General features: G+C 51.0%; 3 protein-coding genes across 3 annotated transcripts in view; 2 read left to right on the top strand and 1 right to left on the bottom strand.

The window, feature by feature from the left end:
- The window catches only part of Sik3 (SIK family kinase 3), a 213,389-nt gene extending 201,138 nt beyond the window's left edge, over window positions 1–12,251 (top strand). Inside the window, exons 22-25 of the mRNA XM_028783636.1 lie at window positions 7,551–7,711; window positions 8,320–8,452; window positions 9,198–9,365; window positions 10,162–12,251. Of these exons, the coding sequence (XP_028639469.1) occupies window positions 7,551–7,711; window positions 8,320–8,452; window positions 9,198–9,352 (449 nt within the window). The 3' untranslated portion in view covers window positions 9,353–9,365; window positions 10,162–12,251. The remainder of the gene's footprint in view (window positions 1–7,550; window positions 7,712–8,319; window positions 8,453–9,197; window positions 9,366–10,161) is intronic.
- Window positions 12,252–17,018: 4,767 nt separating this feature from the next.
- On the top strand, window positions 17,019–18,880 carry Apoa1 (apolipoprotein A1). The gene is made up of 4 exons (XM_028783808.1): window positions 17,019–17,119; window positions 17,337–17,398; window positions 17,547–17,700; window positions 18,219–18,880. Exons 2-4 carry the CDS (start codon window positions 17,356–17,358, stop codon window positions 18,814–18,816), a joined length of 795 nt encoding a protein of 264 aa, XP_028639641.1. The 5' UTR covers window positions 17,019–17,119; window positions 17,337–17,355; the 3' UTR covers window positions 18,817–18,880.
- A 2,691-nt stretch (window positions 18,881–21,571) lies between these two features.
- Window positions 21,572–23,782, bottom strand: Apoc3 (apolipoprotein C3). Its single transcript, XM_028783695.1, has 4 exons — window positions 23,717–23,782; window positions 23,096–23,163; window positions 22,853–22,976; window positions 21,572–21,863 (listed from the first exon to the last, which is right to left on the bottom strand). The coding sequence occupies exons 2-4, from the start codon at window positions 23,148–23,150 to the stop codon at window positions 21,752–21,754; spliced, it is 291 nt and encodes a 96-aa protein (XP_028639528.1). The 5' UTR covers window positions 23,151–23,163; window positions 23,717–23,782; the 3' UTR covers window positions 21,572–21,751.
- Between the last annotated feature and the right edge of the window lie 1,556 nt (window positions 23,783–25,338).

Below are 25,338 nucleotides of genomic sequence, written 5' to 3'. Positions count from 1 at the left end.
AGAGAGAGAGAGAGAGAGAGAGAGAGAGAGAGAGAGAGAACTTGATAACTAAGTATGCTGTAGACTGTACTGGGGCTGCCTGCATTTTCATCTAAAGATGAGGGTTTCCCTGAGTTTTGTTAGCATGCTCATGTTTGCATACCGAAACCAGAGCTCCAGCCCCGGTAGCTTCACTCTCCTCACCACAACCATGAAGGGAGTAAAGTGACATCCACAGAGTCTAGGACTCTGAGTGTTTCTTCCTCATCCCCCTGGAGCTGCCTGTATCTCTGCCCTGTCCTTTAAAGGCAACGCACACAACTCAGCTCCAAGGCCAAAAGCCCTGCAGCACAGCAGGTTTTATGAAGACGTCGTGCTTCCAGATGGACTTTGGCATGTGCTCAGAGAGGAGGGAAATGCACTGTATAAAATGACAGTTAAGTCCCGACCTCTGCAGCAGATGGTGTCACCAGCCCCGAGGTCAGCCCTCCACAAGCACGTCGTATGTAGGGTGGAGCTTTCTGAACAGGTTGTGTGTAGAGTGAGAGACACCTCGCAGCACTGGGGGTTGGGATGGAACAACTGGAGAAACAGACCTGTCCAGTGGAAGGGCGGATTCAGCTCAGCTATGTGTGTGACAAGGGAGAGAATCTAAACTGGGTAGAAATCACGGCAGATTTTAGCTCCCCAGGGAAGACTGTTACAGAAAACTGCCGTCCCAGGCTACCTGAGCAGCCTGTTGCTGGGTGTGTTCTAGAAGAGGCGGATGCCTTTGATGGACATACTGTAGAAGAGAATCCATGTGTAGACAGTTTCTGATGACTCAGCTCGCTGGCCCTGGCATCTTGTATGTGTGCCTCCAGTGTGCACACACCGAGTGCTGCTCCTGCTGTGCCTTCCTTCCTTCCTTCTTATTGTGGTGCTGGGCAAAACCCAGGGCCTCTCACATGCTAGGCAAGCAAGTTCCACTCTGAGCTGCACCCAGCCCGGTGTCCCCGTTCTACCAGTGGAGCAGCTAGGACTTACTTGGGAGTTTTATAGTTTGCCTCTGGGTCAGAGCTGACAAGTGGCAGTCGATCACGACCCCAAGAAATCTGTGAATGTGTCTGATGTTCACGTTGCTGAAGAAACAGTGGCATTGGAGCAATGCTTCCTCCCTCCCCCAGCCCTGAGTGGCCATGTGTAAATATCTTAGAAGTGTCCTTCCAAAGTTATTTTCTATGCTTTTTCTTTACTTTTCTCCTACGTGATGCCTGTAGGGAGGTTGAAGAGGCCTCTCACCACTGTCCCCTATTGTTAGGTATACCTCTTTAGCTGCTTCCTGTCCATAGTAGGCTGTGCCTCGTCAGCACACATGCTGTGGCAGCACTAGAAGAGGGAGAGGCCAGCTCTGCAGCATAGGAAGGATTTCTAGAAGCTGGCGTACACGTGGACAGAGAGGAGACAGCCGGGTGAGTGTCTCAGGACCATGTGTGCTGAGGCTTGCTCTGCCTGAAGTGTAGCACAGGACAGAAGTAGAAGAAACTAAGGGAATGGGGTTGTTTTTGTTTGTTTTTCAAGATAGGGCTTCTCTGTGTAGCCCCAGCTGCCCTGGAGTTTGCTCTGTAGACCAGGCTAGCCTCGAACTGACGGAGATCAGCCTGCCTCTGCCTCCTGAGTGCTGGGCTGAGTCCAGCTAAGGGAAAGGTTTTCTAAGAAGACTAGGTCCAGCTTCAAACTGTCATAAGAATCATGGCCCACTGCTCATTCTCCAGCAGGTGGAACAACTTGAGAGTGATTTCCAGGCTGTCAGCTGGTCCCTGTCAGATCCTCTCTTCTCAGACCAAGGCTTCATTTCAGGTCAATACTGAATGGTTCCAGTTCCTTCATCAAATCTGTCCTCCTTTTTCTAGCTGCCCACCGTCTGTTACTCCCCTCTCCTTCCTCCTATGTGTCACCATCACTGCCGCTATCCTCCACCCATATTTTGTTGGCCTAGAAGAGTCAAGGCAGGGTTACAGCCCTCCAGGTTTCAGCTCCGAGCTGGCCTGCCTCTGTAGCTGTATCCCCAGTTGCTCTAAGCCACCCTTTGATGTCCTGTTTGTCAGTCACCTTTTCCCCGACCTTTGATGGAGGTTTTCTGGAAGTTTCCCCTTATTCCTGCCATCCTTGCTGAAACACTGCAGAGATGAACCGTGCTTCTTTCTGACATCTGCCCTTACATTGCGACCATTAGGAACCGTGAACCCGATGACCTTGAACAAAGCTCTGTATATACAGTGATATGAGTGTAGGCCCCCGAACAGTGAGCCGTGCACTGGTGGCAGTGATGCTTTAGTGAAGCCCAGTGCATGCTGGGACAGGAGGTCTATGTGTTAAAGTGATTCTTCCTGGAGGTGCCCCACTGTCCTTAGGCTAGCAGAAGTTGACTTGGGGCCTAGTAGGAAAGCACACTTCCCTTTGTTCTGGCAGTGAGGGGTGCCAAGCTGAATGAAATGCTCGTACAACTGCTACTCTGTGCTGGGCACTTCTGACTCAGGTCATCAGTTCCTTTTCTCACCCACCCCAGGAAGTGCGTGTCAAGGTACCATTTTGATAGGAACTGCCCTGGCCTGACCTGATATGCCTGTGAAACCTTCAGGTTTTTTTTTTTTTTTTTTTTGGTTTTTCGAGACAGGGTTTCTCTGTGTAGCCCTGGCTGTCCTGGAACTCACTCTGTAGACCAGGCTGGCCTCGAACTCAGAAATCCGCCTGCCTCTGCCTCCCAAGTGCTGGGATTACAGGCGTGCGCCACCACCGCCCGGCTAACCTTCAGTTTTCCTTTTCCTCTCTCTCCACCCCCTCCCCTCTTTTTAAAGGCAGGGTCTCACTGCATAACCCAGGCTGGCCTTAAACTCACCATCCTCTAAGTCAGCTTGCCGAGTGCCGAGTGCCAGGGCTCCAGGTTTATGCACTACACCTATGTTTTCAGTTCATGAAAGAAATTCCAGAATGGTCTGGTGAGAGGGCTCAGTGGACGAAGCACTGGCCGGCTTTGTAAAGGTGGAGGAAGAGAAGTAGCTCCCCAAATTATCCTGATCTCCACATGTGCACCACGGCACCCACATACCCTCACATACATTACACATGTGCTCGATAATCATAGAGAACTGGCACAGATCATTTAGCACGGGTTTTGTGAAGAAACAGTACTGTGTGCCGCACTGCCGGCAAGAGCAAAACCCTCCCCACTCCCCACTCCCCACACCCCCTCACCCCCGTGGTTCCGTTTGGACGGAGGACCTTGATGGGTCTTGATGTTTAACCTGTTACTCCGTGGGAGAGCAGCGGGATACAAGTTAGTGAGCCAGTGTCGTGGGTGCTGTGGGAACATGGGAAGCCAAAGGGCCTGTCTTTGAGAAGCATCTATTCACAAAGAGCTGTATCAGGAGACGTGGCGTGGATTGTGTGCTGCAGCTCACAAGCGCAGAACTCTGGATTTAATGGCATTTCTTAAGGGTGAGTGAGTAAAGCTTACCAATGTTAGTCTAGGAAATTTAGCTGCTGCCCCTGTATCAGTGTCTGTGCTTTCCTGTTTCCTATAAGGCTGTTTGCCACCAGCCAGTAGGAAGCCAGCCTGGGCAGAGCACTGAGCATATACCGTGCCAGAAATTGCCTCCAAACGCTACAAGTTTCAGGGCTAACCTGCCTTCTACAGCCCACAGTCTCATTGTCTTCCACTTAAGAAGTGAAGATAAAGTGGGGTTTCCTCCTGCGGTGTTGCGGGGGCTTCAGGCTTTTGACTCCACGAGTAAATAATATACAGCAGCCCAGTGGAGATTACCAACTCAAACTCAGATAGAGAACCACATCCTCCTCTTTGAGCACTGTCAGCTGACAGCCTTGTAACGGGTAAAGTGCTGACAGCCTTGCTGGGGGTTGAGACAGCACCCCTTAGAGCCTCTAAGAGGAGTGGGCAAACATACCGTTTCTCATTTACTCTTAAAACCCAGTAAATGAGTAAGGATGAGTCAACATTGACAGATCCCACAGTTATGCAAGCTGGCCCAGAGTCCCCTAGGGGGTGGGTGGGCCTCCAATTCTCATTGTGCATTTTGTCCCTTACTTGTTTGTGTAGTCACTCTCCCCTCTGCACCTTCTGGGTTCTTGGAAGGCCTGGTCCCTGTATTATTTATAGATCCTTCTGTAAACCTGGCTGTTCTCTAGCTCCTGATGGCATAAAGGGCACCAAAGGTTCTAGTTCCCTGGTCAGTGGGTTAGTCTTTACAGCCAGCCACCGGTCAGCAGGTCTCATCTAAGGACTTTGAGTCTCAGGCCCAGCACTCTTCCTGAACTGACTCCTGTACCTGTGGAGTTCTCGGTGCTTATCACAGACCTTCCACTTGTGTCAGGTTTTTGGAGCCCTGAAACAGCCCTTCCCTGTCAGATAAGGGACCTCGAGGGTCACCGGAGGCTGCCTGGCTGCCTGGCTTTGTGTACTCTAGTGATGATAACCTGGAACCTGTCTCCTGTTTCCCTCATTCTTGGCCCTTGTATTCTTTCCTTTATACTTGTGCTAGCTTCCTGTCACTGGACCAAAATATCCAAGAAAATCAACTTATAAGGAGGAAAGGTTTGTCCTGGCTCATGGTGTCAGCGGTCTCAGCTCTTTGTCCTCGCTTCTTTGGAGCCTGTGACAAGGAGCATGTTGAACAAAGCTGCACCATATTCTGACTGGGAAACAGAAGGGAAGCCATTGGGAACCCAGCTCCCAAATTCCACTCAAGGGTATATCCCAGTGTCCCAACTTAACTTCTAAATTTTTTCTCATTTATATGTATTTTGTGTAGTGGGGATAGGTGAGTTATGGTCGATAGCTTGTGTGTGGAGGTCAGAGGACAACTGCAAAGTGTCTGTTCTCTCCCTCCACCCTGCTGGTCCCAGGGATTGGATCCAGACTTAGTGTAAGCATCTTTACCCACTAAACCATCCTGTCACCCCAGGAGGGAGGGAGGGAGTGTGTGTGTGTGTGTGTGTGTGTGTGTGTGTGTGTGTGTGTTTCTATGCAGCTCAGGACAATTGAGGAGAGTCGGTTCTCTTCTCCTACCATGGGCCCTGGGGATTGAACTCAGGTCTTCAGACTTGATGGCAGATGCCTTTATGGCTGAATCATCTCACCAGCCCCACCCAACCTAAATTCCTTTTATCAGGCTTTGCCTCCTAAAAGTTTCATTGTATCTTATTAGCACCACTTACTGATGACAAGCCTCAGCGTGGGAGCCGTTGGGGAGCAGCTGAGGTCCTCACACAGCAGCTCCCTGGTCCCTCTCTACCCCTTCCCATCCCAGCTTCCTAGTGGAGGATGCTTCGTTTTCATCTGGTGTGGGGGTTTCTGTGATATTTAAGGATCAAACACAGGGTCCATCACACTCTGGCAAACATTGTGCTGCTGAGCTGTGACCTCAGCCCTGGATCTGGTTTATAATCTCATTTGTTTCTTCCAGACCAAAAACTGCTACTCTGGAAACTAAAATGTGGGTAACTAACTTGTGTATTGGCCTGTGCTCTATTAGCAGTCTGTGAGGTAGTCTCCAGAAGCACAACTCCAGAAAGATCAGCTACCTTGCTCAAATTCCCTTCCCCCTCCTTAGGAAGCACTGAAGCTAGAAGCCAGCCGAGGCTTCCCTGCCCAGATTTGTGCTTGTGGCTACTTTGCCACCTCCATCTGACAGAGAAGCCAGCACTCAGCTGGGCACTAAGGACAGCTGATCACCTGACTTGCCAAGTGATAGCCTCTTGTGACCTGGGGGTATTTTCAGGCCTATGAACATCCCTCAGGAAACCAGACAGGAGAGCACGGAAGGGAAACAGACCTTTGGAAAGCCTGCGTAGAGCTTAGATTTGGAGAAACCTCATTTTCAGGTCTAAAAAAATCCGAAGGGGAAAAAGAACTTAACAGACAGGAAAACACTCTGCGGGGTGGGAGCTGATCTGGAAGAAGGAGGAGGGTGTAAATTATCTAGATCCAGGGCTATGTTAGTGAAGAGAGCCGCTTGCCATCTGTTCCTGACTGATCACAGGCCTTAAATCTCTGCACAAGGTCAGGGGTGGCTCAGCAGTGAACCCCTGACGGCCTGAGTTTGAGCCCTACAATCAAAGGAGAAAACTCCTGAAAGTTGTCCTTCACCGGGCAGTGGTGGCACACGCCTTTTATCCCAGCATTTGGGAGGCAGAGGCAGGTGGATTTCTGAGTTCCTGGTCTACAGAGTGAGTTCCAGGACAGCCAGGGCTACACAGAGAAACCCTGTCTCAAAAAACAAAAAAAGAAAAAAAAGTTGTCCTTCACCTCCGCATTCATGTCATAGCATGTATGTACCCATGTGTACACAACTAACAATTGTTTAAATGTTTTACATCTCTGAACAAGGGTTAAGGATGTAGCACTTCATATGTACAGCACATGCACCACATACATATAACACACACATGTACGAGTGCACTCATTTGTATATGCCATGACATGCACACACACAGGCATACATTGACAAAATAGGAACGGGATGTTTTTAAAGTGTAGTCTGCATGGGGAAGTAACTAGAGTTAGAAAATTATCTAGGCAAGAGCTAGTGGGCCTTGACTGAAAGCAGACCGTCTGGGGGCGTGGGTGTCCACCACGGAACGAGTAGATTCTCTAGACTTATAGCCACTGTGGGGCCAGGAAAACAGAATCAAGCATGACTCCAAGAGCTTACACCTGAAAGATTAGGGAGGTGAGGTGCCAAAACAAGGGCCTTTAGAGGAGTAGCAGGCTTCTGGGGAGGTTAATGAGTTTGAAATTTAACATGTTACATACTGGTGAGATACCCAAGAATAAAGTTAGATCTATGGATCTGGACCCAAAAAAAAGCATTTCAGTAATTCTTTTTACAGTGTGTGTGTGTGTGTGTGTGAATATTTCTCTTACTAGGTGGGTTCTGAGGATACAACTCGGATCATCGAGTTTGGTGACAAGTACCTCTCTTCACTGAGCATCTCGCCCATTCCGTCCGCTGCAGTATTTCCATGTACACAAGCAGTGTGCTTGAAGCCATGGACCTAGATGATGTCAAAATAGGCATGGGAAGTGAGGCCAGGCATAGCTGTGTGCAAGCACTTAATGAAAGGTGAAGGAGCCATGGGCAGCACCAGCAGTGGCAGTGGGACAGTGGGAGAGACCCGGGATGGTACTACGGCAGATGCTAAGGCCATGGATACAGGCCAGAAGCCTCTGCAGCTCTAGAGTTCTCCATGAGCTCATTCGGGAGCTGAGCATAAGCTAAGCCAGTAGCGAGATGGGGAAAGAAGAGGATGGGTGTGGCCCAGCTCACACCCCTAGGTGGGTTTTTCTTCTAGGGCAAGGAGTGTCTTAAAGCCTTATTTGCTGTAGGACTTGATGTTGTCAGGCTGGCCCCAGCTCCTCTAACACCCATGCCCGCTGGCTGAGCGTTGGCGGGTGGGCAAATGTGGTCCCCTCTCACTCATTGTATCTTATAAGGGGCTGCATGGGAGGTGGCGTCACCCATCCCCTGGAGAAGCTCTGGGCCTGCTCACCCTGCTTCTGCTCTGTCTCCTAGAGTCTGTCATAGGGAACCGTATGGAAAGAAGCTCTGGACAAGCTCTGGAGCTGCCGGATCACAACGGCTTTGGGTACCCAGCTCGGCCCTTAGTCAGTGAGCACCTCAGGTCCCGGACCCTCCAGAGGCACCACACCATCCAGAACAGCGACGATGCTTATGTATGTTGGCCCCTCCTGCTGCTTAGAGGTGGGATGGTGCCAGTCTCAACCTGAAAGCAGAGTGTCCCCTCTGCCACCTTCTCAGAGTCTATCCCTCCACAAGCTTCGGAGACTTTTTTTTTTTTTTACTCCCCCTAAAAGACCAGCCTTAACTGGAAAAATCTTTCATCCATGTGTTAGATTTGGGAATCAAATGATCTGATATCCGGGGTCTTGACCTCTCCCAGAAATCTAAATCCAGGCTTAAATATATTAATGCTCAATTTTTGGTCCATTCCTGGCAGCTGTTTTGCTGTCTTTGGCTTTAAGAAGTGGCCTGTCAGAGCCAGTCTTGTCAACTGGGACACACCCAGGCAAGGTAGCACCTATATGCCACCAGGCAGCCATCTGTGGTTGTTCAAATGTAAATGTGTTAAAGCTACACAAAATTAAAATTCAGTCCTGCTGTAAGTAGCAATTCTACTTCACACACACAGCAGACACCATGTTACACGGGCACTTGACAGAGCTGTCAAATCTCAGTGCCTGTGGATGGGCTGTGGAGGGGTCGGGGTCCCCTGAGAGTGTCACATTGTCTGGCACTCATCCCTGCTGATTCCTCTCTGCAGGTACAGCTGGATACCTTGCCAGGAATGAGCCTGGTGGCGGGAAAGGCCCTGAGCTCTGCCCGGATGGCAGATGCTGTTCTTAGTCAGTCCTCACTCATGGGCAGCCAGCAGTTTCAGGATGAGGAAGATGATGGTAAGGCCTTGCCTGTGGACACCCCTGGGCAGTCTTCTGTGGAAATAGTTCACTGGGTGAGGTGCTACACTGAGTGTCACTCCCCACGCATCCCCCGTGGTGTCCACATGTTAGGGGCTCTGGCTTCTGTCAGCACAGGGACATCACAGTCCTAGATCAGTGGTAGAACAGGATGCACCTTCAACAATAGCTTTCTTTCAGCTTCTCCTTAGAGGGCTTCACATCCCTTGTGGAACATTTATTTCTGTGTCTTCGTAGAGCCAAGGTGGGAGACTATAGATAGAGCCCGGTGATAGACAGGTCCACCCTTTCTAAGGTCTACAGGCAAAGCCCTTAACCTAGGAAGTCTTCATCCTAAGTCTTCACCTGTGAAGACATCAAGAGAGTAGTGCCCATGTCCCGGCTTGGGTCCTGAGGACACTGGCCTCCTGAGGGTTGTGTTTATTAGTGTGATGCCCAGGAAAAAGTGGCCTGGCCACTCACTCCAGTTATCCTTCCCCCTAGCCACAAGAAAAGGCTCCTAAAGGATTTCTCATCTTCACCCCCATATGTCAGTTCCTCATGAGGGTGGCAAAAGGGAGGGGCAGGTGGTCAGGAAGGGCCCCTTAAGTCTGAGGGGGCCTGCTGTGGTGAGTCAGAGCTGGATTCAGGCTGTGTTGCTAGACAAGCACCTCCTCGGCCTCCTCTCTCCTGTCCCCCTGCTCCCTCACCCCCACCACCTCACATGTTCTTTTTGGTCTTGCAGAATGTGGGGTGAGCCTGGGTCACGAGCATCCAGGCCTGGGTGATGGCAGCCAGCATTTAAACTCCTCTCGCTATCCAGCTACGTGTGTCACAGACGTCATGCTCAACCACAAACACCCAGAGGTCTCCTTCAGCATGGAGCAGGCCGGCGTGTAGCAGGATATGGAGAGTGAGTGCCACCCTGGTGAGGGCCCAGGCAGCCCTGAGGCCCAGTGCCAGCCCTTGATCCCCTCAATGTGTTCATTCTATGTGTGGTACCCTGCTAAACTTGAGTGTCACTCTGTATAGCTTCTCCAGTCTGCCTGCTTCTTCCTTAAGTACTGTGTTAGTGTTGAGGCCGGCCGAGGTCTTTATTATAGAGGAAAGGTACATGGCCCACCTCGTGTTAGAGACACTGTGGCTCTTATGAGATCCAGTAAGCTACAGCTGCAAAGAACAAAGGCCAGTGACCTTTGGCCAGCACACTAAAGGAGCTAGTCTCCACATTCCATCCTGAAGAGTGAAAGCCAACCAGAAAAGGGGGGAAACCAGATCCAGTCAGGCTCCGTCATTGGTGGGGTTTGTGGTTGTTTGGTTTTGGCGTTTTAGTTCTGGGCATAGAACCTAAGGCTATGGAAGCCCTCTACCACAGAGCCCCAGCCCCAGGCCCATGCTGAAAAGGCAGAAGGCTCACTGGCCCTGTTGGTCTAGCAGAGGTTGAATGGATTGTGAGTACTAGTGGCTCTGTCTCTACAGAGACAGAAAGACTTGAGGAAAGTCAAGCCACAGGCAGAGGCATGGCAGAGCCTCATACAGTGATGCCAAAAAAAGACTTCACTGAGGGCCTGCCTGTGGCTCACTGACAGAGCACAGCCGTGGACAATTGGGGCCTTGAGTCTCAGCCCCAGTTCCATTAGAAAGGGTGAGGAGAGGCTGAAGAGTCACATCCCTCTCCTTCCTTCAAGATGGTCCTGTCTGCTTCACAGGTCCGAGTACAGCTCCAGGAGGAGGCTGAGTCTAGACCAATAGACCAACAGTGTCCAGCAGTGTCGCACCACTCCACCATCTGTGTCTCCGCCAGAACAGTGCAGCCCCTTTCCCCACAGTGGGCACCAGGAGGCCATCGATTGGGTTGCGAGGGACTTTTGCCATGTTTGCTTGTATGACCAAGGCACCAAGGAAATAAACAGGAAATCCGTGTCCTCCATCTTTCATGAGCCAGCATCTGGTGTGCTTGAGTTGAGTTCTGCTGTTTGGAGGTTTGCTTGTGTTTTGTTTTGGGAATTTTCCTTTGGAGATAACTTATTCTCTTTGCCTCGCCCACCCCTTTGCCCTTGAGCTCGCTCTCCTTCCTTCCCCTCCCCATTTCCTACCATTTCTGAGGTAGAGGATCCAGGAGTTAGTATTCAGGGGCTGAACCTCAGGACTCTCCCTTCCACAGCCTGTCCCAGACCAGCCTCTTTCCCTCTGCTCCTGTGTCTGCCAGCAACAAATACTAGACCAGAGCTTTGTGGCCAAGAAAGGGAGAGGATGGGGCAGAGACCCCCTGCCTTTGGAGACTGGAAGAGAAGAAGAAACCTGAGCCTGGAGTCTGGCACAGTCTCTGCAGGCCTCTACTACAATCATACCTGGCTCAGCAGACTTCCATCAGATCTATAGGCTGAATGGCCTGGTAATGATCAAGGTGCCAATCAGAATGGCTCAGCACAGGCCCCTCTGGTGTGTGGTTCAGTTCCCCTCCAGTCACCAACTGGCTCCCCCTCATGAGTGATCACCCAGGAGTGGTGCCGTGTGCTGTTTATGTGGCCTCCATTCTTGTCCTCTACTGCGGTGTAAAAAAGGACCATCGGTCCATTCGTGTGTGCATATCTATGAGTGTGTACATGCCCTTCCCTTGCGGCCTCCTTGTCACAGACAGGAATCGGGTCCCTTAACCTTCTCTCCCCAGCATCCTCGACCCCTGCTTTTTAATTCTTGATCATGTAGGAATTGGTTTTGGTAAATGTTGATATTGTTATTATTGTTATTATTAATAAAGACAAAAAGGGTTTTTTTGTTTTTGTTTAAAAGAAAAATGTTAAACCAGATTCTGTGCTATTGAACTGTGGCTTGTACCTTCTGTTTGAAGCGTTTTCCTTGGCATTGGCATGGTGAGCCACTCTCCTGTACCAGCAACAGATGCAGTGGCCTCCCTTCCCCAGCCAAAGCAGCACATAGGCAGTAGCTACTGTTCATGTCATTTCCTTTCTCTCTGCGGTCAGAAACCAAAGTCTGGGGCCGAACGAGGCCTGGCTTCTCTTCTGGTCTTCAAAACCAGAGAGGGATGGTCCCTGCTCTGACTCCCAGCCCTCATTTCTGAGAGCCAGGAGTCACCAACCTCTGAATATGCACAGAAGAAAGCCGCTGCCTACCATGGCATCCGGATGTTACCAGCAGGGTCCCCACCCAGCTTATCCTTCCCCACCGACCCTGAAGCTTGCTCCAGAGCCCATCGTCCCTTGAATGGATTTGTTTTCAATGTGAGAGCTTGGCTGGGGACCTGTTCCATGGTCCCGTGTCCTCCAAGAGCCCCTCCACTTCAGGTGTCACTAATTACTAGCCAGAAGTCTGACTCCCAAGAAAGCTTGCCCAGCCATTGTTGGCTTTTGAGTTCAGTCAGCTCTGATGCTCCGCCCCGCCCTGCAGCTCCGCACGCTCGGCCTGACCTGTTTACATGGTACTGGATTGATGGAAGAGCAGACACCACCCTCCAGAGCCACCCAGACAAAAGCCAGTGAGCCTATTAACCGTGCCATCTTGCGAACTGTTTTCAGGATCACCATTGCTTTATACTGTAGTAGCCGATAAGTGCAGTATATGTTGAATGTATATGAATCCACTTTGCTATTTCTGTTCTTTGAAAATGTAAGAAGTATTTTTTCCTTTCTCATTTCTGTTGAGCTAAAAAGAAAATAATAATAATCTCCAGATTCAAGTTGCTAAGAGCTTTTGTCCTTGTTTGTGTGGGACATTTACAACTTAGTAACTTGGTTGGACTGTAGGAGGTTGTGGAAATAAAAACCTGATTATGTTCTAACGCTGATATGTTGTTTGCCTTACGGTTCAGAGTCTAGTTGGGAGAATCACATGGGGTAAGGGTGGAGGTGACCCAGGTCTCTGAAGAAGTCCCCAGGGTTAGGGTGGGGCTCTGAGCTGTACATTCTCACCTTGCCTCTTGGATTCTGAGCCTGGCAAGTCAGACTCACACTGTGTCCAGGCACCCGAGTGGACTCTAACCCCTTAGAAGGGACACATTTGTGTTTGCAGAGTTGAGTGGAAAATGGATTCCTTGGGATACTCAGAAGGGGAGAACCTTGAGTTGACCCTGGCTGGAACCTTTATGGGGTGACCTCCCTCCGCTGTAGGACAGAAGAGTTTTTCCTATTGTTTTCCTCTGCCTGTTCCTGGAGTCCAGGCAGGGGACAGAATTCCCAACAGGGCCCCAGGCACTGCTGAGAGCTGAAGTCTTATGAGAAGAAAGATCAGTGATTTGGGGAATTCTGAGCTTTGTAGAAAGAGTGACAGAGGCAGGAAGGATGGCTCAGTGGTCAAAAGCACCAACTTCCTGCAACTCACTCCAATTCCAAGGGATATCACCTGCTTCCCAGGCTCCTGTGTACAGATAACACACACTCATACAGAGACAAAACTCTTTAAGGGGGAGAGCCACAGAGCAAAGCCTTTGAGGCTAGAATCGAAATGGAACTGCTAGAGAGGAAGGTGCCTTCTCAGGTGAGCCCCTGGAAGTCCTGATGGTGTGCGTACCCCACAGAGGTGAGCTGGCTTTGGAACCAGCGATGGGCTCTGAGAACTCCCCAAAGGTCAATCAATACACCTTTTGCTGCTGCTCTGTCTGCAGTCTTTGGCTAGAGGTCGTGTAGGTACCCAGAGGCAACCAGATTCACTCTGGGATCTGAACCTGGACATCTCTGCCCTCCAGGAAGGACAGACTTCCTGACTTTGTACTGGAGCCAGGCCCCACCCATTCAGCCACAGGGACCTTAGTCTCCTGAGCAGAAGGCAGGAACATCATTCAGAGCTGGTGGCAGTGTCCTCACCGTAATAGGACTTTCAAACAGGAAACACTGGGGATCCAGTCTGCTTAGGGAGACCCTTTCCAGTCCCTGATCCCCATTCCTGCTAGCACTATCCCTTATCGGGTACATATTCCAAGAAGGGGCTGGCACCACTGAAGGCCTGTGCCTTTCTGTGACCCTTTGCCAGTCTGAGAAGCTTTGGTGTACCAATGTCATTCATTCAGTAAATGTTTGGTGTCCCTGGTGCCAGGCCCACTGAAGGACAGAGTCCTTGCACTGGCCTGTGCAAATGATCTGATGTCCAGACAGAAGTTGTGAAATGTGCTACATCTACTGCTGTCAAAGCTCCGAGAGTGTCGGGATCCCAGCACTTGCTGGCCCAAATCCAGGAGTCACTTTGGAGGTTCCCAAGATGAGGGAGTGAGGGTAGTGAGAGAAACACCAATGATAGGCACTGTCTTCACTCCCTGGACCAATCCTGGTCACCTGACACCTCTAACAGTGGCCAACCCCAGTCTCAATCTGTGGTGAGCCCATTTTACTGCTGATCTGTCCAGAAAGACTTCCTATCCAGAATAGTAAGGAGCTGTTTACACTAGTTTAAGCCAAATGTCTTCTGATAAAGTGACAGTCACTAGCAATTGAGTACGGGGAAGACAGGAAGGTAAGTGAGCACGGTGCATACACATAACCTCAGCACAGAAAGCCAAGGCAGGAGGATTACCCCAAGTTTGCAACCAGCCTGGGCTATATACTAAGACAAGCACACTTACTGCTCAGTCAAGTTGTCCCAGAGTCCTCTTCCCTGATGTCTTGGATTCCAGTCCCCAAGCCATGTCCCTGAAGGGACTATGAAGGCTTTGGAAGTGAAGAAGTCACCATCAGAGAACTAGAGACCAGACCCAATCCCAACCCCCATGGGCACCATCTCAAACCTGAAGGGCAAGAATTGTTCTTAGCAGCTCTGAGCTGCTGTTTTTCTGACAGGCAAACTGCCAAGGGGGGAAACCTAGCATCGGGCCTTAGCAGGGGTGTCTCAAGTTTATTTTAAATGAGTTGAGGACCACAGAACTGAGCAAATGTTAGGTTGGATTACGATTTAGCCACCATGATTTCAGGAATGAGCCAAAGAAAAAGGTAGGACTGTGGGGAGCAGCCTGGAGGCCAACAAGTAAGCTGCTTAGATTCCCCACTCCCACCCCCAAAAGATCGAGAAAGCTATTCCTGTGGGGGCAGCCTCCGTTCCTCTCTCAAGGAGGCCACTTCCCTCTGCGACTGGTTTTAACCTGGAAAGTGTGTACTGCATCACAGCGCCTACAAGCCAGGTGCCTGCCTCACCCCACTTTTGCTGCCAGCAGCTGGGGTCACAGACTATGGCCTAGTAATGGAACATTTTCATGGCAGTGAAGTCAAGAGTCTGGGACACAGAACACTTGCCATTTGCTGTTGGTCATCTTTCAACAGTTTGGCTTGAAATGTGTTCAGATTTCACGGTTAACACAACAGAAATACAGCTCTGGAGTTCAGAAGCCCAAATCATAGCTAAAAGCATGGAATCGTCAGAGTAGTATTCTGTCTGAACACTCTTTCATTCTTCCAGCATCCATGGATGGGCAGCCAATACCCGCTTGGCTCATCTGCGCACTCATATTGTTTGGCCTCTATTCTGTTCTCAAGTTTCTCCTTGGCTTTGGCCCTCCTGCCTCCTCTAGCATATTGAGGGACCCTTGTGATTACCATGCCCTCTGGATATCTTCAGTTCAAGGCCCCTAATCACATTTGCCATGTTAGACAACAGGCAACAGGTTCCTGGCCTTAGGAAGTGCACACACATCTTTTCCATCCTGTCATGCCGCTTCCCACGCAGTAACTGGGATCATAAGGAAGCCATGGTATGTTCTGTCATTATCTTTCCTTAACAGATAAGAGACCCAAGGGTGGAGAGATTATGTAACTCATCCCGGTCACCTGGAAAATAAGTTGCAGAGCCCAGGTTCAAACCAAGGTTCTCTCTGGTTACAAAGCCTCCTGGGATGGGAGCAGCCTGGATCCCAGCCAACCCCTGAGCTGGTAGACAGACTCCAAGCTGGTTTCTAGGGAGTTGGGGAGTTTCCTAGGGAGATGGGCAGAGTACATTCCAGTACATTCCTGCCCTGGGTCCCAAATGCAGAGACCTGGGCTCAAGGTCCATCCTTGCCTCCAAGGCTGAGAGATGAAGGACACAGCAAATTCCTGATACGTTCATCAGACCCTTTATCTAGAAGGAAGTTCATAAGAGAACCTCAGAGGGACGGTCTCAAAAGTTCCTCTTAGTTTGAAAGCTCACTTTCCATGATGGGGTTTTATAGATGATATGTGGTTTGTTTGTTTGTTTTGTTTTATTTTTAGATAGTCTCATGTAGCCCAGGCTGACTTCAAACTTGCTATATGGCCAAGGCTGTGGTTTTGAACCCTAACCTCTGACCTCCCAAGTGTAAGGATTGAAGACATTTACCCAGCTACCCAGCTCTCCCATCCTAGGGAATGAGCCTAGCCCCTCACCACTCTGGGAAGATGTACCACACCGAACTACATGACTCCTTTTAGTGTTCATGGTATATAGTGAGGTCGTCTTCGGAAGGGAGGCTGAATAATAACATCTACATATAACAAAAACATTGGCCACTGGGGCTGGAGAGATGGCTCAGCGGTTAAGACCACTGGTGGCTCTTCCAGAGCTCCTGGGTTCAATTCCCAGCAACCACCATCCGTAAAGGAATCTGATTCCATCTTCTGGCATGCATGAAAACAGGGCACTCACGTACACAAAATAAATGAATCTTTAAAAACAAAACAACAAGTATTGGCAACTCTAAGGCGCTAAGGTCTAGATAAAAAAAAAATCAATTAATAGACTCCTTGACTAGCGTGTGCAAGACCTTCGTTTCCATGCCCAGCAAAACAACACACACACACACACACACACACACACACACACACAGTTTAAAGCTAGGCTTGGTGGCACATTCTAGCACTTGGAAGGATGAGGCAAGATTAGCTTGAGCTACACAGAAAGAACTTGTCTCCAAAAGGGAGGGAAGGAGGGAGGGAGGAAGAAAGAGAGAGAGGGAGGAAGAAAGGCAGGGAGGGAAGAAGGAAGGAAGGGAGGGAGGGAAGGAGGGAGGGAGGGAGGGAAGGAGGGAGGGAGGGAAGGAAGGAGCCAACAACTCCATGTTGCCCTTTGTCATTTCTTCTGAAGTGTCAGAGGGGTCTTGTCCCTCAGCCTGGGGACCTGAGCCTCTCTGCATTTCACCAAAGCAATTACCTGATGCCTCAGTTGCTCTTGGATTTAGGGTTGGGAGGTTGGCTAAGCATGTGGCATCTGGAAAGAGGAATCCCCAAACCTGAGGGACTAGGGTGAGGTGAAAGAGGGAACCCTTTGGAATGCAAGAAAACCTTGGTGTGGGGATGTGTGTGCAGGAGCCCCAAATTCCTCACTCCCAGCCCATTCCAGGCTCAGGACACTAGCAGCACAGAGGAGCCCAGGAATGGGCTACCTGGGACTGTCTTTAAGAACACATACACCACAGGATGGTGCAACTGCCTTACCCCTGGGGACTCCTGGAGTCTGCAGCCGCTCCCTGCTGCCCCCACCTGAACCCTTGCTCCCAGCTCTGCAGCCCCCGCAGCTTCCTGTTTGCCCACTCTGTTTGCCCAGCCTCAGGACCAGAGCTGATCCTTGAACTCTAAGTTCCACATCGCCAGCAAAAGTAAGCAGTGACGGGACCAGGGCGAGCTTATCAGTGTCCCGGCCCAGCCCCTGCTCACACACATATATAGGTCAGGGAAGGAGAGCTGGACACCCAGACTGTCAGAGAGCTCCAGAGAGGTAAGTGCTACCGTAGTCTACTCTAGCTCCCCAGGGCCTCCCAGCTGACCCTCCTCTGTCCAAACCAATACCATGGTTATCCGGCACCTTTTCCCACTCTAGAGAATTCTTCCACGGGCTTGAATGTGTGTGGAGCCTCTCCATGACAGTGCCTCCCTTCAGCCCAGTCCCCCTCCTCTTCCTCTTCTTCCTCCTCATCCTCCTCCTTCTTCTTCAGGTCACTCACACCCTTCAGGATGAAAGCTGTGGTGCTGGCAGTGGCTCTGGTCTTCCTGACAGGTAGGTGCCTCTTGGCCTCCATGGACTACCTCCCTGGGCACAGAGAACAGAATTCCCACTGCTCTTCTCCCTGACTCCAAGTCTGGCATTTCAGCTCAGGCCTCAGCCCAGAGCTGACTTAACACACGGATCTCCCCTCCATCCCCAGGGAGCCAGGCTCGGGTCTTCTGGCAGCAAGATGAACCCCAATCTGAATGGGACAAAGTGAAGGATATCGCTACTTTGTATATGGATGCGGTCAAAGATGGCGGCAGAGAATATGTGTCCCAGTTTGAATCCTCCGCCTTGGGCAAACAGCTGAAGTAAGGAAGGACCTAGCGTGGGGCCTGGAATAGAGCTGTCCATCCAGGGTGGGCAGAGACCTGTAAGAAGATGCTGTAACTGAGCTGGCTAGACCTTTACCTGCTTTCCTACCAGCAAGCCACCAATGGCAGGACTTGGGATGGGATCCATCTGGCTGTTGGGTAACCACAGCCCCTTATTCAGCCTATGAGTGCAAAATCCCTTTTCCCTAGTAACACCCAGTACTGGTCAGACAGCATAAACACACACACACACACAAATGAGACTAGCCTTGCAACGGGTGCCAACCCCATCTGTGTTCTTGGTGCCTTAGGTAAAGGGAGGGCAGGGAATTAAAGGGTTGAATGGTCAGGGAAACTAGGATCATAGCAACTGCACATTTGGGGACAGGTGGCACCCAGGCCTGGCCCCAGGTATCACGTGCATGGATCTGCAGACCAGGGGCAGTGCAGGATGCCTGCTAAGGGAACCTGATTTACCTGGGACCATCTCCCAGTCGCTCTCTCTCCCCTTCTAGCCTGAAACTCCTGGATGGCTGGGACACTCTGGGTTCAACCGCTGGTCAACTGCAGGAACAGCTGGGTCCAGTGACTCGGGAGTTCTGGGATAAACTGGAAAAAAAAGCAGATGGGTTAAAACAGGTGATGAACACGGAGGTGGAGGATGTGAAGCAAAAGGTGCAGCCCTTCCTGGATGAATTCCAGAAGAACTGGCAAGAGGAGGTGGCGCTCTACCGCCAGAAGGTAGAGCCTCTGTGCGCCGAGCTGCACGAGAGCACGCGCCAGAAACTGCAGGAGCTGCAAGGGAAGTTCGGCCCTCTGGCGGAGGAGTTTCGCGACCGCATACGCCAACGCGTTGACTCGCTGCGCGTACAGCTAGCGCCCCACGGCGACAAGTTGCGCGAGGACCTGGCCCAGCGCCTGGCTGAGCTCAAGGACAACCCTACCCTGATCGAGTACCACACCAAGGCCAAGGACCACCTGCAGGCAATTCGCGAGAAAGCCACACCCGCGCTGCAGGACCTGACCCATAGCCTGGTGCCCATGCTGGAAACACTTAAGACCCAAGTCAAGAATGCAGTCGACAAGGCCAGCGAGAAGCTGTCCTCCTGGTGAGGCGCCCGCCTCCACTCCCCTCCCCTGCATTGGCTTTCTTACAATAAACCTTTCCAAAGTGGAATAGCTTCTTTCTTTGGGGGACATAGGGAGGGCGCTAAGGGGACATCAAGGGACATGGGGACATGTGCTTCAGTGAGGATTCCTTTATACGCGACTTCACAACTCTTCAAGCTCACTCAAGCTGGGCACCTGGCTGGTTTAGAGTATGAGACAGAATCCCTTCCTAAGAAGGCTCAGAGGGATATGGATGGTCAGGCAAAGCAACAAGGAACCCCAAAAGGGCCCCACAGAGGCTCAGACCACTAGTGCTGTAACCCAGGTTGGGAGTGGCTGGGAATAGGACTGGCTTTGAGAGGACTGGTTTCTTATGCTAGAAGTGTTTTCCCGGTGGGGTCCACAGGGTACGTAATGGGAGTCTCTTCCACTCCCTAGAGCCAGGATTCCTCTAGGAGCCATAGAGACTTGAATTATTGGGTGGGTGCTAATAAAATGCCCGGAGCTTAACCCACTCGCAGTCACTCACCCCAAACCTGTCAGCAAACAATTCCCTTTTTACCTTTCCCCCTCGCACACCGGCACAGGGGTTTCCTCATCCAGAACCTGGCGGGCTGCAGCCGCTCTACCTGACAGCTGGGTACAAAAACAAACGAACAAGCAAACAAACAACCCACTTCCGGATGCTGTTCATCACACATTTATTAGAGAGACCTTCATATCCATGTGTAAATCCTGAAGGACGGCCTTTAAGTCCACATCAACTGGGAAAGCTGAGCTGAGAGGTCCCAAGTTAACCACTGCAGGAAAGGTGGATCAGGATGTGTTGTTAGTCCTTTTTTTAAAAAAACAAAAACAAAAACAAAACAAACCCTTTTATTACATTGGGCTGGTAAGGTGGCTCATCAGGTAGAGGCACTTGCAGAAGCCTGAGGACCTGAGTTCAGTGCTTGGCAGACACACACACACAGATACAAACACACACACACACACACACACACACACATATATACACACACACATACACACACCCCACAAATATAAAGAAGAGTAATTTAAAATATTTAAATTTGTATTAGACTTATTTAGTGTGTGTGTATATGTGTGTGTGTGTGTTCATGTGCCACAGAACGTGTGTGGAGATCATCAGAGGCCAACGTGCAGATACCCGTTCTCTTTTTCCACCATGTGGGTCCCAAAGATCAAACTCAGGTCACCAGGATTAGGGTAGCGAGTGCCTCTACTAGCTAAGCCATCTTGCCAGGCCTTATTTATTTACTTACGTATTCATTTTATTTGGAGACAGTGTCTCCAGTAGCCCAGGCTGGACTCAGATGAGTTCTGATCTTTCTGCCTCCATCTCCCAAGTACTGGGGCGGGGGGTTACAAGGATGACCCACCACTGTTATTCTGTGCTGAGACTCGAACCCAGAGCTCTGTGCATACTAGGCAAGCACTCTACCACCTGAGCCACATGCCAAGCCCGGGTTGTTTGTTATTTTGATTAGCCTGCTATGAGCACCCACAATTACTTTTTTTTTTTTAATATTTTTTAGGTGTAACCAAGCACTCATGTTCACGAGAATGAGGATACATGCAGAAACACTCTCACTCAAGCAGCCTTTCTCTCATCTGGCCCCTCTTCATGCCTGTGTTGGTATGCAGGCGGTCTTCAGCCATCTGGAGAGTCTTTCTCCATCCCCGGTGTATCTTCATGAGCCCCTGGATAAAGGGGCAGCTTTTTAAATCCACAACCATGAGGAGTCACATTAGACATTAAGCCAGGTTTGAGTAGGAAGGTTTCCAGGTGTGGACGCTGAGACTTCTGGCTCATGGCAGACAGGAGGAGAAACCCCTGATGGATTTCCAGAGAGAGAGAGCATAGCCCAGTCTGCTGGTTGTACCTATGCAGTCTGGACAGGAGCCTCCAACACCTAGCAGAGGCTTTTCCCATGCCAGCAAAGTGGAAAACAGAAAGCTGGCCCTGCTGTGTGCTTGGTCTTGAGACAGGGCAGCCACTGGCACTCTCTGAACATTGGTCTTTCCTTCTATGATGGGCAAGACCTATTTTGTGACACCAGGTCTCTTTGAAGTGAGTGTTGAGGGGTGGTAGAAGCATAATCAACAGCCCCTTTGGAAGTCTGAGGACACTGGGTCTCCATTCCAGTCTAGGAGGTGACCCAGTGTAGCTATCCCAGTGAGGACTGTTTGCAAGGGGTGTGCAGAGGCAGAGCCTCCTGCTTTTAGACGCTACCATTCCACTTCCACAACAAACCTTCATCGGAGGGGCAGATTGTACCCATTTTATTCATAAGAAATGGAGAGAGCTATGATCCCGTGGGGTTGAGACTTATCCAACCAGCCTCCTGGCCTGCCTCCGTCCTTTCGGCGTGTTTAAAGGGGCCAGGCAGCCCGGGCCCTGCAAACCAGCTGCACGGGTTTGGTGATCATATTTGACCTTAAGCCTAGAGGTGACATAAACATGCTAGCTAGACAGATACTACACTCTAGTCCCACTGGCCACCTTGTCCCACAGTTGACAGGTTTATCACAGATTGTAATTGCAAGTCTGTTACCCTATTTGCTCTTTCACATAAACCAGTCAAATCAAGCGGGGAAGCAGAGCTAGTCCTACTTACAAAGGAAGAAGCACCCCAGAGACCACCAAAGAGGTAGAAGATCTACAGCCCCAGGTCCACCCATTCCACAGGCCTAGCTCCTTCCCATGCCCAGATGTCAAGGCACATGGGACACCCACTCGTGGCAGCGTCTTATGCAACTTTATTAGCATGTTTAGGTGAGGCCTGGGGAGGGCTGAAGACATGAGAATATACTTTCTTTCCCCTTAAAGCAACCTTCAGGGGCCACCTGACAGGCCTGGGGGGAGGGAGGGGGTCCAGCAGGATGGATAAACAGGTACATTTGGAACATAGACGTCTCACGGCTCAGTTGGTTGGTCCTCAGGGATAGAATCCCAGAGGCCAGTGAACTTGTCAGTAAACTTGCTCCAGTAGTCTTTCAGGGATCTGAAGCGAGTGTCCATCCAGCCCCTAGGGGTTAAAGCAGTTAAGAGGCATCCATAGGGGAGGGTGTGTGAAAAGATCCCCTGTAGTCAGCTAGACCCAGGACTCCCCCAGGGCTCCACTGGCCCCCTAAGCCACCAGCACCACCTTACCTAGCATCACCCCAGAACCACCTCCAGCTACTCAGAGCGGAAGAGATGGTGAAGGAGCACCCTAAGAAACCCCACCTTCATCAAGTTTGGATAAGACCCTCGTTGCCTCCCATCTTTCAGGCCTGAGGCACCAAGCCCTGGGGAGGTAGATACTAAGGTCAGCCTGCCTTTGTAGACCATACAAATAGTAACCTTGAGGCGTCCCATCTGTGGCTCTGAGTGGGTGGGGCAGAAGGGGGCCAGTCTCTCATTTGAAACATTCCTGGATGGCTTCTAAGCTGTGTGATCTAGGCCAGGTTACGTAATTCTTTTTCTTCTGCGAAACTGGGTGTATAATATCCTCCCCACAGCCTGTCCTGGGGATGGAGACTGCCAACATCTTTTGCTACATAGGTAACTATCAAACGTCAGCCAAAACCATTGGCCAGAGGGTGATGTTTCAGAGTGGCCAAGATGCCTAACTAGACTGAGCCCAGGGATGGGAAACAGGGCAGACCCCTCATCCCTGACCCCCTACCTTCCCATCCGACTCCTCACTTCCCACCCCTACCCACTGCATGCAGGCAGAAACCAGAGCAGGTAGGTCTCCCAGAGCACACCCTCTACCCTACACTCAGAGAAGAAAACCTGCAGCAAAGCTAAATGCTCCTCAGACTGCTCTGAGGAGAAGCAGAAGATATAGTGGAAGCCTGCTTGCCCTGCCTGTCATCTTAGTCACAGCACCCAGCAAAGGCCCCATGAGGGACCAGAGGCTCAGACAGGCCCCAGGCCCTGGTAAACTTGGTGGGCCATAGTCTCTGTGCCAGGGTCTCAACACCAGGGCAGGAAAGGAGAGGACACAGGAAAGGAGGCCAGTGTGCATACCTGGTCACCATGGCTAAATCAGACTCCTGCACACTGGTTAGTGCATTCTGGACCGTCTTGGAGGCTTGTTCCATGTAGCCCTGCACAGAGCCCAGCAGCAAGGATCCATCGCCCTCATCAGCTCCTGAAACAGAGCAGAGTTGAGCTCTGTCAGCCCTCAGCTCCTGTCCAGCCATGGCTTATGGGGGCAGGGTCCCCAGACCAGCTCCCACAGAAACCCCAGCCCCACTCCCACCAGCTTACGGGCAGATGCCAGGAGAGCCACCAGGGCCACAATGAGGAGCGTCCGGGGCTGCATGGCACCTACGCACCTGAGAGAGACCATCTTGTGAGAGGGAATTGTGGCTCTGTCACTTCTAGGCCCTTCCCTAGAGAATGCCATAGCCCCTGGGTCATGAATCCCAAGCCTTTCTCCTATTGATATCTGCTCTCAGACAGAGAACCACAGGCGACCCAGGCCCCCAGGTAAGGTGGAAGGTGGAGTACAGAAATCCTCTGCAGAGTAGGACACCTACCCATTCTCTGCCCTGATAAGCTGAGAAACAACAAGTTTCTTCTCCTCTCTAGGCCTCAGTTTCTCAGTCTGGGGGAAGCATGGATACCAAAGACTTCTAATAGCTCAGAGCAAGCCAAACAAGGGACAGCATGACCCAGTCATGCTGATCCAGTCAGCTCTGCCTCTACCCAGTGCAAGGCTTTTGCTCCAGTGGCCTCCCTTTCCTCAGCTTCTAGCCCTTTCCCACCCACCAGGAACCCAAAGGTGGAGGCCATGAATCCCTTCTGTGGGCTAGCTGGCTGAGTGGCAAGAGCTTCCTCCAGTTCTTTGTCTCCACGCCTCCTTCCTCTTCTCCCCAGGGACATTACCTGGAGTAGCTAGCTGCTTCTAGGGATAAAACTGAGCAGGCAAGTGAGGAGGCCTCTGACCTGTTTTATATTGGCTCCAGGATGGGACAGCAGGCACAGAAGGCCCAGTGAGCTGGTCAAAGGTCACCTGCTGAACAGTCCAGACCAGAGCCTGAGGCAGGAAGGCCATGCAGCCAGCTGCCAGAGGAGTTGAGAAATCCCTCTGAGATTGTCCGTGCTTTTCACGCCCACCTCCACAACCAAGGGGTCAGCTACTGGCTCACCTAGATAAGGCTGGTGAGACAGGAAAAGACAAGGGACAAGCCTTGGACCTCAGGCCCGCTTTAGCCCTTCACACTTGACTATCCAGACCCATCTCTCCCACCAAAGCCCAAACAACAGCCTGGAGCCAGTGACAGGCTCCTTCACAGAAGCCACCTGAAAGCCTTACAGTAGAATAAAATGAGAGAATCTGTGGTTCCAGCATGGAACAATGGCAGAAGTGGGGTGAGAGGTGACAGAGTGAAGGTCACATATCCCCACCCCGACCTCCACCTGCGGCCTCCAGTCTTGGCTGTGTTCCCAACAGTCTCCTCTGCTGTAGCTGGGCAGGGGTTAGTGAGAGAAGGACAAAGGTCAAATGAAACCTAAGGCCTTGCTCCTCCCCCACCTCCTCCACAGGCCTCCTCTTGCCCTCTGGACTCCTTGTTAGGAATCCTGAGACAGGAGCAGGGCCCATGGCTGGATGAGATCTGACCCCAACATAAGCCCTGGTTGTGAGAGCCTGCATGCAGCAAGGTATAGAAAAGCCATTCACAAAGAAGGTGAGGATGAAGAAGGCGCTCGGGGGCAACTAAGATGTCCCCTGAGCTAGTTCTGCGACCCACAGTCTAGTCAGGCAGCATCAGAAGACGTTGTCTTCTGGATGCAGTCTTTGGAGCCAAGAAATCCCAGGTTTTGGGTTTTTTGTTTGTTTGTTTAGTTGGTTGGTTTTATTTCTTTAGTTTTTTTCTTTTTCTTCTTTTTTTTCTTTTGCGGGGACAGGGTTTCTCTGTGTAGCCCTGGCTGTCCTGGAACTAGCTCTGTAGACGAGGCTGGCTTTGAACTCAGAAATCTGCTTGCCTCTGCCTCCTGAATGCTGGGATTATAGGTGTGAGCCACTACCTGGGAAAATCCTAGATTTAACGCTACCTTTGGGACTGGGGAAATAGGCCAGTTGGGCAAAATGCTCTTCTTGTAAGTAGGAAGATCATAGTTCAATCCCCAATACCCATATACAGCGTAACTGAGGTGATGTCCCCTTGTAATCCCAGCACTGGGGATAGGGAATTAGGTAGCAGGCCAGGAGTTGATAGCCAGCCAGTGTAGCCTCTTCAGTGAGCCCCAGATACCACTGAGAGACTTGGTGAACAGTTCTTGAAGAATAATACCTGAAACTGACCCCTGACCTCCACAGGGGTGCACGTCACACATGCCTACACACCTGCACACAAACACAGAAGCAACTGATGCCCTTGACACTGACTCATAGGGTCTGTGGTCAGGAGTTAACGGGATGGGACACTGATTTCCCAGAGTGTGGAGAAACACAGCAGCTGGCTCAGGGAAGGACTCAGTTTCCCCACTTCCCAAAGGCTGACAGC

This window comes from Grammomys surdaster, unplaced genomic scaffold (assembly GCF_004785775.1).
Source record: "Grammomys surdaster isolate TR1022 unplaced genomic scaffold, NIH_TR_1.0 1164, whole genome shotgun sequence".
Lineage (NCBI taxonomy): Eukaryota > Metazoa > Chordata > Mammalia > Rodentia > Muridae > Grammomys > Grammomys surdaster.
The sequence above is the reverse complement of the archived record's forward strand: the minus strand, read 5'-3'. Positions and strand labels throughout refer to the sequence as shown.

Coding starts and splice junctions, on each gene's coding strand:
- Apoa1 (XM_028783808.1), top strand. CDS start 17,356: ATGAAAGCTGTGGTGCTGGCAGTGGCTCTGGTCTTCCTGACAG. Junction 17,399..17,546: donor GGCTCTGGTCTTCCTGACAG/GTAGGTGCCTCT, acceptor CTCCATCCCCAG/GGAGCCAGGCTCGGGTCTTC. Junction 17,701..18,218: donor GCCTTGGGCAAACAGCTGAA/GTAAGGAAGGAC, acceptor CTCCCCTTCTAG/CCTGAAACTCCTGGATGGCT.
- Apoc3 (XM_028783695.1), bottom strand. CDS start 23,150: ATGCAGCCCCGGACGCTCCTCATTGTGGCCCTGGTGGCTCTCCTGGCA. Junction 22,977..23,095: donor GGCTCTCCTGGCATCTGCCC/GTAAGCTGGTGG, acceptor GCTCTGTTTCAG/GAGCTGATGAGGGCGATGGA. Junction 21,864..22,852: donor GATTTAGCCATGGTGACCAG/GTATGCACACTG, acceptor TTTAACCCCTAG/GGGCTGGATGGACACTCGCT.